This window comes from Phyllostomus discolor, chromosome 4 (genome assembly GCF_004126475.2).
Source record: "Phyllostomus discolor isolate MPI-MPIP mPhyDis1 chromosome 4, mPhyDis1.pri.v3, whole genome shotgun sequence".
NCBI lineage: Eukaryota > Metazoa > Chordata > Mammalia > Chiroptera > Phyllostomidae > Phyllostomus > Phyllostomus discolor.
In genome coordinates this window covers 45,332,365-45,350,754 of record NC_040906.2, presented here as the reverse complement: position 1 = coordinate 45,350,754, position 18,390 = coordinate 45,332,365, and the positions used below count along the sequence as shown (strand labels likewise).

Genomic DNA, 18,390 nt, shown 5'->3' with positions numbered 1-18,390 from the left:
CAAAATAGTTTACATTGAGAACATATCTACACAACAGTCATTCCTGTACAGAATTTGGAGGGCCAGGTTTATTTTCTGCATATTCTGAAATGCATACAAATAATGCATGAGCTATTTTAAAAATATTATCCAGACTTTCATATTCCGAATGTCTCAATAGTATTCTTAAAAGGAAATTTCCCAATCAATTGCACTTTCAGCCTGAAACACTATAAGGAAATAGTCAAAAAATGACTAATGTGCTTTTGCCCTTCCCTTCCCAAGTAGAAGACCTTCTGCCTAGTCCATCCAAGACATCTGTCTCTCTACAGAGAAGACTAGAATTTGGATCTGAAGCAGTGCAAAGATTAAGACCAAGGTAATATTTAGCTCCCAACATACAAATAGATTATGCAGGGAAAAAACCAACTTTTGCAAACCAAGACATTGTCTTGAGAGAAGACTTTTTAATTCTTTTAACTTTCTTCCTTTAGTAGCAGATCAACACCCACACATGCGGGGTTAAGTTTATAGAATTAACATAGATGAATGCTTTTGGCCATCAAGGATTAATTGGCAGTAAGAAGGAGGAGTATATGATAAAAAGCCAGTAAAAGAGGACTGTAGAAATATGAGGGAAAAATGAGAGCAGAGTGCAATGGTCTGCATAGGTCTCCTGCTATCCCATCTCTGAACTTGAGCCTGGAGAGGAGAAGATGAGTTAGGTAAGTTGAACAAAAGCTGAATAGCAAGGGAGCTCTTGCCATGTTGCCCTTTGGCACATTGGAAGAAGCCACTGTACAGGATGCTCCCCACCCATCTGGAGACTAGTCCTTTCCCAGTAAGCTTGACAGTGCCACTGTCAGCAGGGGCCCTGATGTCTACCCTTCCCGGACTGCCGAGTCGGAAGCCAGCAAGTGGCAGGGGCCTACCAGGTGGAGCAACGAGGGCAGATGGTCTTGTGAGCCCAGCACCACTGAGACCTGAGACCAGAGGAGCGAGGCGGAATTGGTGTGGAGGGGGCACAGGCTAAGTCATAGTAGAAGACCTGGCTGTGGAGCTGTGTAACAGCACCTGTGTCCCTGCCCTGGCCTCCACCTTAGGGAATGGCTTTTAATGGCAGAATTGGAACCATGGAAAAAAACTGAATTTACAAATGCAATTTCTCAGATACCGTCATAGTACATATAGGTCCATGTTCTGTTCTCCCACCAATGGCCTCATGTCTCCTAATCTGCTCCTTCTATTATTTAGAATATTAAAACAAAATCATTTCCATGTACTTAGTAGTGGACAGGAAGTAATAATAATAATAACTACAGTTTAAAGAGAACTATGTGCTCCTTCTACACTATTTGTTTCATGATTAGTTTTCATCACTCAACAAACATTTCTGAATGTCCGCTGAGTTTCAAGAACTTTGTCCTTAACCACCCTGGGAGGGAGTGGGAAATCATCCCTATCATATGACTGAGGGGAGACTCAGCCCTGAGAGGTTAAATAAATGGCACAAAGGGCTACTTCTATTAAGTGGCAGATCAGTATTTGCACTCAATTTGTCTGACCCTGAGGCTCTGCTCTTAAACCAGGGGCTATGGCACCACATGGCAAAGAATTACTATTGGAGGCTGAGAAAGAAGGGGCATTTTCACGAAGCCTGTTAATCTTAGGGGAAAAAGGTGGGATTTTAAAACTAATTTGTTGTAAATAATTGTCTACCTTTCCTTCTTACAGGTGAGAAAAGATACAGAGGAAGGTCAAGCGATTTCTCTTACGCTATGTAGGACTCTGAAAGAAAGGCGGCTTTATTAAAGAATCTCTGAGCCTGAAGGACTCTTTGTCTGACACATTTCTGGCCCTATGGCTGGCAAGGGAGCGAAGATGCTGCTATTACGAAAGATAATTTGAATTACTCTCTTGATTTTTCTACAACAAATCTAAACACCACTTGTCAATAACCACTGTTTCTGGAATTTTGTTCTGTATTTTAAATTTTTATTGCTTAGTTTGAATAAAATGGAGTCTCTTCTTAATCAAGGGTTAGTTTGAAAGTTAGTGCCTACAGCAAAAATCTGTTGTATTCAAAAGTTATCATGAACTTCCTGAAATCACACTTAAAGTTTAATATTTGTGAATCGGTGCTTATAGAAGTACACACTCACATTCACAAGTGGGAGCTGCTGAGCTAGCCAAAAGGGAGATGTGAAGGGAAAATCTCCATGCAGATGCCAGAGCATTTACTTCTTTCCTCCTTTAAGAAGATTCTCAAGTTCCTAGGGTGAAGGGGAAAGAATGGAGAACTCCAAAGTGCTTTTTCTTGCCTGCAAGTGTGGCTCCACTCTGTTTCAATATTAAGTCACGAAAACCTTAATATGTATCATGTTTGTTGCTGTTTTGAGAATTAAAAGAAGAAAAAAATGAAAGCAACTGGGGCCTGATGGTGCAAATGTTATAAGTACTTAGAAAATATTTGCTGGCTATGGCTTTCATTTTTGAAAAATCATGGAGAAGAGCCAGGGTACCCTGTGCCTGTCACTCACCCCACGTGGGTTTTTCCTCCGTGGCTCCGTGAACGGCTGCTACTCTCTCATGTCATTGGGTCGAACACTGGTCTCGCCCTCACAGGAGTTAGATTCTAAAGCCACATGTATATTAAATGCATGTGTGAAGTGACTCCACACCATTCCTGAATGTGACCAAAAAAGTGTTATTTCCTAGTAGCATGGAAATAATTTGAAGGGCCATACATTCACTGGAAGGAGAAGGTACTATTTCAAGGGTCAAGATAACCCATAACTTAGAAACAAAACAGCCAAATTTTCTTCCAGGGTTTTTTTCTCAAAAAGATCAAAGCGTGAGGAAAGCATTTCCTTATGACCTACCTGTTCTATGCATCAGTGGAACGATAGCAGCTGAAAGGAAGTGAGTGATTTTGTTCCTTCTTTAGCTCAACAAATACATTTGCAAAATACCTACTACAGGTAAAATGGGCTAGATACTCTAAGAAAGCTTACTCCCTATACTTCATCCTAATCTAACCCTAATGGGAATAACCTATAAACACAGTAGTTAAACTTCTCAATTTTAAGAGGAGGCCTATTTTAAGAAGGTTACACTGTCTGTGATCGTCATATGCAAAGCTCATTTCTCTTATTCCCACATACAATTTGACGATTGTGCCAATTGCAGAAATGATTTAAGTATCATTGATCTTACTTAATCTGCCCCAAAATAGGACTAGTGTTCTATCAAGTGTATGGTTTTCTGTTTACCAGATCCATAAGGAACCAGATATACTGGATACAACCTGGAAAGAATCTCTGTTGCACACATGGTCCAGAACAGCTCATTTGTAGTGAGGACACTGTGACACCCACATAAACTTGTTTGAAATTAACATTTCCCTTTGGTTTTCCTCTCCACACCCCTCCTCTTTCTTCAAACCTTATATGTGCTGGTTAAATAAAGATTTTATGACTAGTTTAGGAAAAAAGGATACAAGCACAAGTATAATATTTTCTCCCTCTAAGGACTTGCCCTTCTTGACTATTTTATATGGTACCACTCAGTTCCTAGGTAGATAAAGAAGAGATGAACAAGCTCCTTTTGGCCTCGGTTTGAAAAGGACTAGGATTTGCTTGGTTACTGTTCTATAAGATGCTAATAAAGACCTTCCCTTTTTTTCCCTTGGTAAGTATTAGATCCAAAGCTGGCTGCACCAAATTAAATAGAGATGGTATCAGGACATGGCACATTTTATTCTTTTAAAAAATATTATGAGATTAATAAATTAAACCAGAACCACAAGTCATTCAGCATAATTCTTATACCATACTGTTTCACAAAGATGTTTAATAAGTAATATTGTTTGACTTTTGGCTAATTTGAAGAGAAACAATACACACACACACACACACACCCCAGACCCACTGCAGAATCTTGAAAATTTCTTCCCATGAGTCCAAAGGCCAGAGAATGAGTTAGGCTAGAACCTTTACAATTACCAAGGATACAAACTCAACTCAGCTTTTAATTAGAGCACTGGATTCCACTGTCTGAAGAGGTTCAGATTTCCTCTGAGTTGTTTTTATGAAAACAAAAGGTTCAGGGTTTTTCTTAAACATCACCTGGGACAATTTCTGATGGCTCCCACTATGGCAAGTGGACTCCTAATTCAGGCCCCGTCCAAATCTACCCAGGTTTGCAGATGCCATGAAGATCAAAGGCAAAAGAGGGATATGATTTCCAGCTCCCCATTTTTCCTGCCCCTGCAGGAACTCTAGCTCATTCCTTTCCTCTCCAAGGCTGCTGGTCTGGGCCCAAGAATTATCAGTGTCATCAGTGCAAGGAGGTTATCAGTGCAAGAAAGTGGATTAGCAGTTGTCAGTGTTGTCAGTGCAAGAAGGTGGATTAGAGGTATTAGTAAGAGATGTTTAAAGCCATGAGTACTGAAAGCAGCTTTTGGCCTCACGATTCGAAAAGCTGAAAAAACACTGGAAGAGGGAGTCTGAAGCACTTTATCAACAAGGAATGCAGGAAGTTTATGTATCGACCACCTCTTACTTTCTCTAAGTGTATCTTAGAAACGGAGAAATTATACACGTAAGTAGAACTTTAGATAGCCAGTCATTTTTTAAAATTTCTGAATTATATAAATTGACTTGAATGATTTTAGGATGATCTTGGGAATATTAATCTGGAAAAAAATGTTCATTTACAATGTGCTGGGCATTTATTTTTCTCATTTATTCAACATATTTACTGAAACCTATGGGGTATATACTCTGCCATGTGCTGGGGGTATGAAGATGAACAAGAGCACTTAAGTCATGTCCGATACCAGTAGCTAGTGCAGTACTAAATGCATACCTAATGACAAAATAATGGCTAGCACTTACTGCTTAGCTGTTCAATGCACTAGTCCTGTATTAACTCATGTAGACAGTGCAATGACTCTGTGAGGTACGTATAATTATTATTTCTATTTTACAGAGAAGTTAAGTAACTGCCCAAGGTCGCAGAGCTAATAAACGTCTGAGACCAGCTTCACACCTATACAGCCTGGCTTCAAAATCCACTATATTATTTCAGAAAAGTGTCATACTAGCAGTTTCTAAGTTTTCACTGAATACTCCACAATTTCATTTATTTTTACTCCAACTCTACCCTGAAAAGATTCTGTACATTTATCAGCAATTATAAGAACTTCTGTTACCGAATGATGTTCCCTAACATAGATAAGGATTGCTAGACCTATTTTAGGAAAAAGAAAACTCAAGCTCAAAATGTGCATTGATTTGTCATGTGGTCATGTGTTCAACGAAAGTTTGAACACTAGGTGGCATACAAAGATGATCAAGACATAATCTCTCTGTGAAGAGCACAGAGCAATGCTAAGGGGATAAGAAGAAATGAGCAATTAATGCCGCAAGGAGACTCCTCAGAGGAAGTGATCTGTGGGATGACAGGTCCCTTTACACAGCACTGCTCCCCGCTCAGACGTGACGTGGAGACTGAGCTGGAAATCTGCGTCCCTCATGTAGTAAGGTAATTAAGCTCTCCTTTTTCAAAGTGATCTCATCCCAATTACCTCGGATCAATGTAATCTCTTATGATCGATGTAATGTACTTGGCCTTGAAACTCCATGTTTCTAATATTTCATTGTCCTCAATCATTCCAATAATTACTGAGCATCTAAAGACACTCATGAGCAAGTCACAATAAAATTGAGTGTCTTGATTATAAGACTATTAAATATGGACTGAGTTGTGGGCTGTCATACAAACCTAAGATGTTAAAGTAGTCCTTGATTTTGATAGTTGTTTCTGTTACATATATTTTAATAATTTTTATTCTAATAGTTTAGCCCTATTTGTCAAATATTTGCTGTGGTTTAAAAACCTTGTCTCTGAACCCTGATTGGCATGGCTCAGTGGACTAAGTGCTGGCCCATGAACCAAAGTGTTGCTGGTTCGATTCCCAGTCAGGTCACATGCCTAGGTGGTGGGCCAGATTTCCAGCTAGGGGAGCGCGAGAGGCAACAGATCAATGAATCTCTCGAACATTGATGTTTCTCTCCCCCTCTTTCTCTCCCCTCCCTTCTCTTTAAAAATAAATAAAAAATATTTTTTAATAAAAAAAAAATAGAAAACATGTCCCTGAACTCTAAAACCAAAGGTTTCTAAACCATTCTCTTAGAGGGAGTAGAGGAGGGAGAGTAAATTAAGACATCACCTGCTTCTACACGAAGTGGTTTGCCTCATCACGACTTTCTCAGATTCTTACACTCTCTGCCTACTTAAGGACATGTTCAGCATGAGACAGAACCTCCTTAGCATGCTACCCAAGACCCTTCCCAACAGACTCCTGCCTGCTTCTACCACTTTGGTCTCCCATCACTCTGGGCTTACCCACTATGCTCTTGGCAAATGAATTACCTGAGGTTCTTCAAACATGGCATGACTTTACACCGCCCAGCCCTCCCCCAATCCCTTCTTGCCCAAGCCTTCCAAATCTAACTCACTGGTCACCTCCTGTAGAGAAGCCTTACTGACCTTCTTTCCCTGGGCCAGGCAAAGGCTGTCACCCCTGTGGTCCCTAATGCTGTGGGCTTACTCCATCATGGCTCTTCCCACAGCACACAGCTCTTCTGTTTCCTTGCCTCTCCTCTGAACTAGACCAAGAGCGTCTTGAAGGCAAAGGTTGTACTTTTGTTACTTTAGCTCAAGCGCCCATATGATGGATGACAACAGCACATATACAATGTATTAGCGGGATGCAAATGTGAAAGGAGGGAGGGAGTGAAAGCAAGTTGCTTTAATTTTTTCTAAGAGAGAGGGAGGTTGTTCTGGAGATGAGAAGTCTGAGACAGGCTGCTTAGGGTTATGAAACTGGACGTAATTATGCCTTCCTTGATGTCTAGTGACAACTAGCTTAATTTCTTGAATTCATTCATATCACCTCAAATTCCTTCTGGATAATATTTTTAGGTCCTCTATCTGGACAGGTTTCCTCGTTTAATCCATACAACTACTGGATCATTTTAATTACTATTTTCCCAAATGTAAGCTAAAATGTATCTGTTTTGAAAGAGGAAAATAATGTATATAAAAATAAAAAAATGTACCAAACCCCATGCTTAATCATTTTGTGTTTGACTGTAATGGCAATGTTGCTATAGGCATTACTGTTTTGCATCACTGTAAATATGGTTAAAAAGTAACATCATCTTTTTAAAAAGACAGTAGCTTTTCAGCAGTGAGTGCAGCAGCAGTAGAAGCCATGACAGCCATTCCATTTCAAACTGCTGTTGGTGTGTTCTCCTGGCCGCCACAACTCCCGCTTCACCTCTGCTTTTAGGCTGACCACCCAAGACCAGTCCATGTTTAGGCTGACCACACAAGATCCAGACCATGGAGACTTGACCTCTCTCCTCTGCTTGATTTCCTCAATGAAATCATGTGCCTGGGAATGCAAATCATGGGATATAAAACTTTATGACTAATCAACCATGTTTTATAGCTTTAGGTTCAATCATCATTGTTATATAAATATAGACTCATACTGTTCTGCTCTTGAAACATATTATGCTTATTTATCTTTTTGATTCAAACCACATTTCCTAAACAATGATAAATATATTTTGGGTAATCAACACATATTAACTAGAGCCTCCTTTTTGTGCTCATGCTAGAAATATAATAAATAATATATAATCTAATGATGACAATATGGGGGGATCAAGATGAGTTACTACCATAGGTGTTATGTTCATACTTCATGCCATGTCCTCACCACTCTCAGCTATACCTAGTAATCAGAGAAACTCCACTCCAATCAGCTATCATCCAATGTTGATAATCAAGCCCTACTTTTATTTGTTGCTAAGTGATTTAGCAAATAGGTTCAGCAAACACAGTAGATAACTAAAATGGTAAGGAAGTATCTCAGGTTCTTGCGTTATATGGCCCAATCTCTGCTTGAGTCCAGTGACTGGAGTAGGAAAAGCATGAGTAGCAATACTCCCAGGATCCTACATGCCAACATCGCCACCTACTGCTCCCTTCAGGTACACCTCAAGCCAAAGGCTGTAGATACTGGGTAAGAAATAGACCTGATTTTGAGCCTTGGGTAGTTATCAATCCCTAGCAGGATTAAGAAATAGTCAAAGGCAGTAAGCGGGCACCGTTATCAATGCAGACAAGTAGTGATAATGTTATTGAATTTCACAAATTGGAACTATATTGGCTTATAGATTTTTAAAATATGAGCATTATGCCAAAAATTAGATAAAATAGTGAGAATTTTGTAAAATTTGGAGATTCTACAATATAAATAAAAAGTAAAAAATACCATTTACAAGTTTTGAAAAGAATTTCCTTCTTTAAATTAAATGGATTTACCCACTACCTTATTTCATCATTTATTGCTTCTTAATAATATAGTAAATAATTTACTCAAGAATCATAATTAAGCATTTCCTTTCCAAACTTCAGCTTCTATTTTTGCTAAGGTAAAAGTATCCATCATCTTTCACATTGAATTCTTATATTTGGAGCTGGAAATTATTTCCTTACAGTATGAATAAGTCCCAACTGAACTTAGTATACTTTGAATGTCATGGCATTCAAATGATAAAACAAGGGATCTAGAAATCAAGTCTTTAGGGTTAAGAAACATGAGTTTACAGGATCTGACCTGAATTACTATATGAGTTTAAGTAACCACTTTGTTCATTTAAAAAAATTACTATTGCAGCCCTGGCTGGTATAGCTCAGTGTATTGAGTGTCAACCTGTGAATCAAAGGTCACCAGTTCAGTTCCCAGTCAGAGCACATGCCTGGGTTGCTGGCCAGGTTCCCAGTGGGGGGTGCGCGAGAGGCAACCACACACTGATGTTTCTCTCCCTTTTTCTCCCTCCCTTCTCCTTTCTAAAAATAAATAAATAAAGACTTAAAAAATAAAAAGAAAGGCAACCTAGGCAGGGAAGTCAGTTCAAGAATCTGTTTCTAGCTTTATGGTTTCCATGCAGAAGGCTTGCAATATTCATATATATTTTTTACCTGATAAATAAAAGAGGATTTTTTTTAAAGAAAGACCTCTTGGTGAAAGTTTCGAGTTTTTTTTTAACCTTGTTATATTTTATAATAATTCTCTTCCTCCATGAGAAACACAACAGCGACAGGCACAACTTCCTTCCTGCCCCCACACAGACCAAGGACCACTCTAAGTAAAGCCCTCATGGGGGATTTTTTAAAAGTGACTCTTAACCTGTCAAAGCATTGAGTCTCTTAGTGTGGAGAACTAAATAATGGCCACGATAGTAATATATTTTAAAAGCTCTTCTCTGCTGCCGCCAATTTTGAAACTCTTCATGAAATTGCAGTTTCTGTGATGTGCTCCAGCCTGTTGAAGTAATAGGTCTCTTACTGGCCTGCCTCATTTACCTGAAATCACCAAGTTGATCTCACACTGACCTTGTTGGCACTGTTAAAAAAATCATTTGCCTTCTTCAACCAGCTTTCCCTTTCCACGATGAGTTGGCCAAATTCTTCCTGAAGCCGCTTCAGTTTCTGGTGAGAGAGCTGGAGATGCTCCTTCTCCACGTGGCCCGTGGACAGCAGGATCTCAAGTGCCTCGGTCTTCAGCTTCTCAACACTGGAAGTCCATTCCTGCAAGAGATCACTCACTTCAGTTCATTTTACACATCCTCCCCTTGCTACAGGGTCACAGAACATTTACATCTGGCGTTGTATTTTCAAATCATGAAGCAGGAAATGCTACATTCCAGGTATGAGTACCAAACTGTAGATTAAAAAAAAAAAAATAGGTAACACAGAAAAGGGGCAAAAAAGGGACAGGAGATGATAGTAGAAAGGGGCAGGTAGGTTGGGATGTGTGGTTGCCCTTAACACAGGTCGCTTCCACTCCCGTTAACACTGCCTGAAAACATACCCAAATAAAATCAATAGCATTTTTTGGTTTCTAACTCATTTTGACCTACTTTTACTTATTTATGCATAAAAAAAAGTCTCTCTCCCACATTCAGTTTTATTGCCAATGTGGGCAAATGTGTATAAGAAAGAAAGGGAAACCTCATATTTTATGGTTGCTGCTTTTGCATTTGTCTACACTTAGAACTGAAATTAACAGCTGCTATTCTCCACAAAATTATTAGTTGTAATTGTGCAGTATTTCCTCCTTCCTGACCCATTTCACCTCTCAATGCTTCACTCTTAATGATATATAAACATTTCAGAAAAAGAAAAGAGATAGCTTTTCCTTTTTTCTTTTTTAAAAAAAGATTTTATTTATTTATTTTTAGAGAGACAGGAAGGGAAGGATAAGGAGAGGGAGAGAAACATCAATGTGTGGTTGCCTCTCTCATGCCCCCTACTGGGGACCTGGCCCGTAACCCAGGCATGTGCCCGGACTGGGCATTGAACCAGCAACCCTTTGGTTCACAGGCTGGCGCTCAATCCACTGAGCCACACCAGCCAGGGCAATAGCTTTTTACTTTCTATTGCATGGGGATGAAAAACAGTAGGGAGAGAAAAAAGAAAATAAGAGTTGTACACCAAACATATTAATATTCAATTTATTTGAAAGGAAATTCATATTTCTTGTAAAAAAAAAACCAAAAACTGAATCCAGATCCAGTCTCATCAGTGAAATTTCTGCCTTCCAACTTAGCTGAGAGAGTGTGCTAAACATGGGTTGTTCATAAAGCATTGGAAATTTAGGACCAAATTGCAAAAATCACAATCTGACTCCATCATGGTTTATTCTGTAGTACAAAATGTCCTGCTATTAAGTTACATTTGTTATATTATATTGGATAAAATAAGTATAATTCTACTGCAATTTACCACTGCTATTTCCATTCATTTATTTCACAAGACATACAAAATATCACGTACCTAGTACCAGGCTAGATGTCTTAGGAAATACAAATAAAGAATAAAATGTAGCTGTTTCTTTTAATGATAAATACATAGACTGCACCTGGCTGGCATAGCTCAGTGGACTGAGCGCCGGCTGCGAACCAAAGTGTAGCAGGTTCGATTCCCAGCCAGGGTACATGCCTGGGTTGCGGGCCATAACCCCCAGCAACTGCACATTGATGTTTCTCTCTCTCTCTCTCTCTGTCCCTCCCTCCCTTCCCTCTCTAAAAATAAATAAATAAAAATATAAAAAATACATTAACTGCTATTTTATATACTTTTCATATATATTTACATTATTAAATATATTAAATAAATGCTAGTCCTACAAACATACACACAGATAATCTGGTAATATTTAAATAACAATTAATGGGTGTTGAAGGTAAAAAAGTGTACATATTATTGCATGGACTCCATAGAACCTGTTCTAGTATTTGTGCAGGAGAACAATATTTTGATCAGTGGATGTAGGGTAAGGACGGCAGATCAGGGGACTGGCATTCTTAGCACCTATTATAAACCTGTGGTTTGTAAGTTTCAACCTCACAATCTTAGGTTAGATATTATTATTTTTCCAGTATTTACATAGGCTCAAAGGAGCACGTTGCTCACAGTTACATATACAACCTGTAGTAGAATCAGGACTAGTTCACAGGTGTGTATATAAAGCTACATTCCAGGGAATGGAAGATAAAGAGACCCCAAAATCTCCTAACTTCTCAGTGAGGGAAAAACAATACTCTCAGGCATGAGCAGGGCTGAGTTCTCAAGATCCTTCCGTATTTAAAGAGTTGTTTTGTTCCCACTTAAGGACAGCTAGTATGTGCCATGACGTTCTTTCATAAAGCACTGCAAATATGCCTCCCACTTAAAAACCATTACCTTAACTCTAATGGGAAAGAGCAAATATTTTCCAGGCAGTTAGTGCACATAACAGGCACTCACTAAATGGTAGTCCCACTTTTCTTCCCATCAGTTTTACTGCAGTTCATTAGTGCCCTAACATTGGCTCTTTATTTGTGGCTATTGTTGTTACCCATTTGTAAAATAACAACTGTGGGAAGATTCTCCAAATGGTATTGATCAGTGTTGTGTATTGATCAGTATTAAAGTATGAACACAATAAAGCAGGTTCCTTTACCACAGTGCTTCCCAGGATCTTTAATACGTTCATGAACATTGAAACTCCTGGAGGGAAATGTGGTGTGAAATATTTTGAATACACCTTTCTGACCAAGAAACCATTTATTTGCTAACATCTCAGGGGACCAATGCCCCAGCTGAAACAATGTCCAGAAACACTTCTTGTGGTGAAGACCAGCAGAATCACCTAGGTGTTCACAGCTTTCACAAGTCTTTCTGTTTCTTTCCTCTTTTGTCCCCATTCCTCCAGCTCCTCAATCAGTCCATTTCCTCCCTCTTGTGTCCTTTCTCTCCTTTTCTGTCTGTTCGCTTTTGTGTGGCATTAATCCTCTGAGACCTCAAGTGAAGAAGTGCTTAATGTGCAATGACAGAATAAAGCAGCTCATCCTTTCAAAAAGTCAACACTGACCAGAACCTTCTGTGCTCATCAGAGGAATACCCCATAAGAAATGCAGAGGGCCCGGGGAAGGCCTGGGAAGCTGGGGGGAGGGCAACGGAGAAGAATTTGGAAGGTAGAGGAACAGGTTACCACCACCACATGCTCAGCTGGACAACACCAAGCTCTAGAGCAGTCATTTTCAACCTTTTTCATCTTGCAGCACACATAAACTGCTAAAATTCTGTGGCACACCAAAAACTACATTGCAGTTTTTGTCGATCTGACCAAAAACACATAGGTATAATTTTGATTCATGGACAGCTATTGTTGTGTTGACCGTTGTCATTTATTTACTTGACAGTCTAAAAGAAAAGAGGTCAGTGCCCCTGACTAAATAGTCAGGTGTGGCATGTTTTAAAAATTCGCCCAGCATACTATTTGAACATCACTGGTCTAGGGTGTCGTCTTAACTGCAAAACAGTAAGGGCTGATTTTTCTGTCTACACGCCAGAGCTGTGCTAAATGATTTACACACATTATCTCATTTCATCTTCACCATACCGCTACAGGGTTGGACCTACTACTGTCCTCATTTTACAGATGGCACGTCTGAGGCTCAGGGGGGACCCTGCCCAAGGTCTCAGTAACAGTAAGTGAAAGAGTCACAATTCAGACTTGGGTAGTTTTACCCTAGAATCTGCTCTCTCAATCAGTATCCTAGCCTCAGCTTTTTATACAGGTCACACACAGTGTTCTTTAAGCCACACACAGATTATGGTAACCATATCAGCTTAGAATTATAAAGGTGAAACTTCCATAAGGCTTGGATAAGGCCAGGAAAATGATAAAAGTTCTGTATGACTCTTGGATTTTGTGATTTGAAATTAGAAACCTCATTGTCTCTAAATAAACACGCTGTTATTATAGACATAATTGAGAATTTACAGCCCAAATTCAAGCTTAGTTTTGCTTAGCAACCATACCAAAATAAAAAAGCACTTTTCTATGAATAAGAGAAATACCTGCTCTCTAAGACTGTTTATAAATCTGCTTTTAGCATAAGTTCTGCAGGCGGTATTAAAGGGAAACTCTGGAGGAGGGCCAAGGCTGTGAAAACCACTCTGACCTCGTGCTTTCACGCTGTGCTGTCAAAGGTGGGCTGTGACCTCCCCGGGAAACGGTAAGGGGCCACTCTGTGCTTCTTATCTTTCCTAATTCTCCATCCCCATCTTCTTAATTACATTTTCACATGAACTCTGTGGGTACTGAATGAGGCTGGGTCTATTCAATATTTCTATTCAATCTTCTAAGAAAAATTGGTTCTGTTTTCTTTGGGCAAACTATAGGCAGTTTCTGATGCATTTCTATACCATTTTGATGATGTATTTCTCCAGTCGTTTTTCTTAGGGGATGCTTTCACTATTTCATGTTTAAGATAAAACTTTCCAGAGTCATCTGAATCCATCAAACTACTTAAACATTTTCATTGTCACTGTTATCAAGGCTGGAGGAACCCAGCGGTGATAATCTCGGTCCGTTTTCTCTCAGCCACTGCTGCCTGCCTGCTAAGTGTGAAACCTCTGACTGAGTTTCAGTCACTTTGCAATAAAATATTTCTGGTACTTGTCCCCACCAGCTGAAAGCCAGAGCCTGCCATTTCCTTGGCTTTTCAGTGTGACAGGGAGACATGTGTATTTCTGACCCAGTAAAGACATGAGGCACTGTGTGCCCCTGAGCTGGGGGTGCTTCCATGGGCCACTCCATTATTCTCCTCCCTCCCTCACGGCAGTAACCCCTTTAAACTGCAGTATTCCATTTGCTGAGGAAATTGAGCTTTCTTGTGGATCCTTTGATTGAAAGGGCACTTTTAAGAGGATTAGGGCTGATAGACAAAGTGAAAATAATTTCTTCTTTCCTTTTTTTTTAACAGTCCTAGGCTTGTTCTTCACATGAAGTTATGGATTTATGGATTGGTGTAAAAATACTCAGCAAGTTGATCCAAAAAATAAAAATTTTAGCTACACCATTAGGAAAAAAACAACAGAATCACAATATGTTTAGTAAGCTATTTTTCACATGAGAACTTCTCTGTACATAAGGAGATTTAATGATTCAACACCATGTGGTAAATTATTTCCATTATGAACTTGACTTCAGAATGTAATTTTTAGGTGGGGGAAGATGGGCAAAAAGGAATGACGAAGAACATATTTGTAAACTACTAAGAGAATATCAGTTGTGAAGAACACTGGCTAAAATCATGTCTGGCAAAGCATTCGCGCTCATGTGCAGTTCCTGTGACATGGCTATTTCTTAGGACACCTCATTAGACACAGCCTGTTTCTTGTTCATTCATTCTCTGAGTCTACCGGCCCACCTGGTGCAGCATCCAGGAGAATGAACTCGGTGACACAAAATCCTAGAATTTTATATGACTGCCATAACAGGTGGTACTAACAAAATAAACCTGGCAATTTTCATCCAAGAACATTTAAAAGTGAGTTTTGAGCAGGCAGTTTTTAAAAGAAACGCTTATGCTTTTGAAGAATGGCAGTGAGCCCTTGAAGAGCTGAAACTGATTATGTTGAATTGTATTGCAAACTGAGCCGCAGCTTCCTCTCCTGCTCCCTTTCCCAGCATTTCTACCTTGACTTAACACAAAACAAGGGCCATATGGGAGAGGTGGGTCTCATTCCACTGTTACAGGAGGGCAGAGTTCAGATGGAACTCTGCTGCTCTCATTGTGATGCATCTCAGCAAAGGCACAGACTGTAAACAGGAAGAACTGATGCCGTGTGTTGCGGAGAGATGAAAGAAGTGTGGTATTTCACCTCCTGGCCAAAAAACAGAAAATCACAGCTCTCAAATCAAGGAGAGCTTGTAGGTAAGAGCAGAGATGGGAACTCGAAGTACACTTTTTATTGCAAACTTCCTAAGTGTTCTCAAGCAAGGCATTTTGCTTTTCTGAGCCTCACTCCCCTTGGTGCATGGCAGCCACCAGCACTTTACAGGGGCTTCTGCTCCTCTGGTCAATCGTCTGTGAATTCAGCGATGAACTGGCCCTGCTTCAAATTCCTGGATTTTAGGCCCTACCAACATTTGGGGTTTTAGCTGCACTTTCCATAAATTAACCTATCAGGGTTAATTGAACACAAATGACAGTTATCACCAAAGTAACTTTTGAGTAATAGTGTAACAGTTGCTGTTTCTTTTTTCTCAGTCCATACAACTATTCCTAAAGTTGCGGGGGGGGGGGGGGGGGGGGGGGGGGGGGGGCCCGGAAAGAACCCATCTGGGAAGTGTCTTGTTTCTCTCATCCTGCTCAGTGCTTGGCCCCTTCAGCTGCACAGAGCAGGGTGCTTGCTGCTGATACTGAAGCAAACCGATGTGTGAGGCAGACTAAAGTTTTCATATAAAATGAAAGCATAACAAATTGCACTCATGAGCAAGTCTTCAAAATGACTGAAGCATCAATGCATTTACTTTTTCCTTCTGTGTGTAGTTCAACATAGGTTTTAGGTAAAAATTTACTTACATGGAAGAAATTTTCCCAAGATTTGTTTTCCAAGAATTGTTATTTTCTCTTTAGTGTCTTATCCTTGTTATTTTTCTTAGATTTCTTATTTCTCTTAATCACATTTCCTTTAAGTTGAGTAAGTAAGAAGCAGAGCCATATTCGGGGGTTCTGTGTTTCTATTTTTAATTGAAATGAATAAAAGTCTAGCTCACCAAATTATTTTCATCTAACACCATGTGTCTACAGTCGGATTGTGCCACTGGCTGACTACACGGTCCCATTTTATGTTGATGCTCCCAAAGGGCTTACTTTTTCGATATCTAGGTAATCTACTGAAGTTATTTTCAAGAGCTCAACATATCATAATATGATTGTGGAGGGAGATTATTGTTTTATTGTTCGCTTCTTTTGAAGATTTCCCTAAGTGAAGTAGATTAAGTTAAAAAGGTGGGTAGAATCCATATATAAGAGGTCTCTCTGGAAAAAATCAAGCCATTGTTAACATAATGAGAATGGTCTGCATGACATCAATGTAACCTGGCAGCCAAGGAGAGTGGACTGGAATGCGCATGTGTGAACAATGACGACTTCACTGTACTAGTCAGTGGGGGCAGTTGTGTGAGCGAGCATGTGTACTGCATGGCCATCACATTAAAAATGACTGAGGGTCACAGGGGAGAGAAGAGGGAATTTCAGGGGAGAATGGGAAGGGTTCACGGGAACAAATTTAAAGGACACATGGACAAAAACTAGGGGGAGGGTGGTAATGGGAGGGAAGTGGGGAGGGTGGGAGGAGGGGCTGGATTGGGAGTAAAAGGGAGAAAACTGTACTTGAACAATGATGAAAATAAAATTTAAAAAATAAAAAAAAATGACTGAGGGAGTAGAGCAATAAATCTGCATCAAATTTTGTGTTAACCTTGAAAGTTCCTCCATGGAAACTATTCCAGTGATTCAGAAGGCTACAGCTATGGGCAACTGGTGATTGGCAGCTTCATCATGACAATGTGCCCATGCCTCACATCACCTGCAGAGTTTTTTGGCAAAAAAACACACCCAGGTGACTAAGACGCTACAGCCTAGATTTGACATCCTGCAACTTCTGGCTTTTCCCAAAACTAAAATCACCTTTGAAAGAGAAGAGATTTCAGACCATTGATGAGATTCAGGGAAATACAACGGGGCAGCTGATGGGAACTGGGAGAACTGTGTGAGGTCCCAAGGTGCCTACTTTGAAGGGGACCAAGGCATCATTGTCCTATGTACAGTGTTTCCTGCATCTTGTATCTTCTTCAATAAATGTATCTTTTTTTTCATAGTACGTGGCTAGATACCTCCAGTACAGATCACATATTTTACCCACAATGAACATCAGATACAGACTAGAACAATTGTTCTTAAATCTGGCTATCAGTATCTCTTGGGAAATTTTTAAAAACATATTTTCATACTTACCCCAATAACCCACTGAGTCACAATTATTATTGGTAGGGTAGAGAATATGTATTTTTAAAAATCTGAAGCATTTTATTTGAAATTAGGAAAAAATAACTATATAATCAAATTGTGTAACCATTGGACTAAAATATTCAATGAATAAGTAACAATAGGCCTAGAATAGTTTCTGTGTGATCATATCAATAAATGGAGGGGAGTGGACTATACAAGGGGAGACCCCCCAATGTCAGAATTATCTTTCGGAGGGCAGACCCATTGCAGTGCAGGCAACAGATAGTGGGATGAGTATGTTATAACCCTCCTACACTGAGTGTAATGCAATCTAAAAGGCATTATTTAACATCTCTTCAGGACACATAAGTAATACAAAAGAGACAATTATAAGTTCAAGTAGAAAACAAAATGAGTGTTGGCTGGAAAGAGAAATCTGATATGGGGAATCTTGGAAGTCTTCTTACAGGATTTTAAATATGGGTGGGAGTGTCAATTGGTGAGTCTAGAGTGGGACTGGGGAGAAGGCAAGGTAGAAATGGAGGTGAAAGAGGAACTTTTTACTATAGGCCTTATGCACTTTTAATTTTCTTAAACCATGGAAATATATGATAAAGGGGTAAATTAAATATATTTAAAAACAAAGAAATGCCAAATCACCAGATAAAATAAAAGAGAATAACTATATGATAATCCTAATAGATATAGAAAAAAAGCATTAATAAAAATCAGTGTCCATTCAGGTATTGCACGTTTTAAAAATTCTTGCAGCACACTGGTTGAAAACCACTGCTATATAGCAAAAATAGCTAATTATATTTCCTAATAAAGATCTCATTTATAAGAACAACAAAAACTATGAGATAGTCATTTGTTCATTTAATCAAGAAGTATTTATGGGCCAACCTATGCTATGCCAAGCATTCTTCTAAACAGGTCATCCAGGCCAGTGGATATAGTAGTGGAGTGAGGAGGA

At 39.4% G+C, this 18,390-nt stretch overlaps 1 protein-coding gene and 1 long non-coding RNA gene across 5 annotated transcripts in view; one reads left to right on the top strand and one right to left on the bottom strand.

Annotated features, from left to right (window-relative positions):
• CCDC141 (coiled-coil domain containing 141) overlaps nucleotides 1-18,390 on the bottom strand; it is a 168,323-nt gene that overhangs the window by 64,315 nt on the left and 85,618 nt on the right. For all 4 annotated transcript variants that reach the window (XR_004902587.1, XM_028510931.2, XM_036023235.1 and 1 more), the window contains one exon: nucleotides 9,457-9,651. Coding sequence is in view for 3 of the 4 variants with exons in the window: in XM_028510931.2 (XP_028366732.1) it covers nucleotides 9,457-9,651 (195 nt within the window). In the remaining variant the exon portion in view is untranslated. The remainder of the gene's footprint in view (nucleotides 1-9,456; nucleotides 9,652-18,390) is intronic.
• Nucleotides 3,885-15,696, top strand: LOC118500064. Its single transcript, XR_004902588.1, has 2 exons — nucleotides 3,885-5,526; nucleotides 14,379-15,696. It is a non-coding gene; the product is annotated as an uncharacterized LOC118500064 (long non-coding RNA).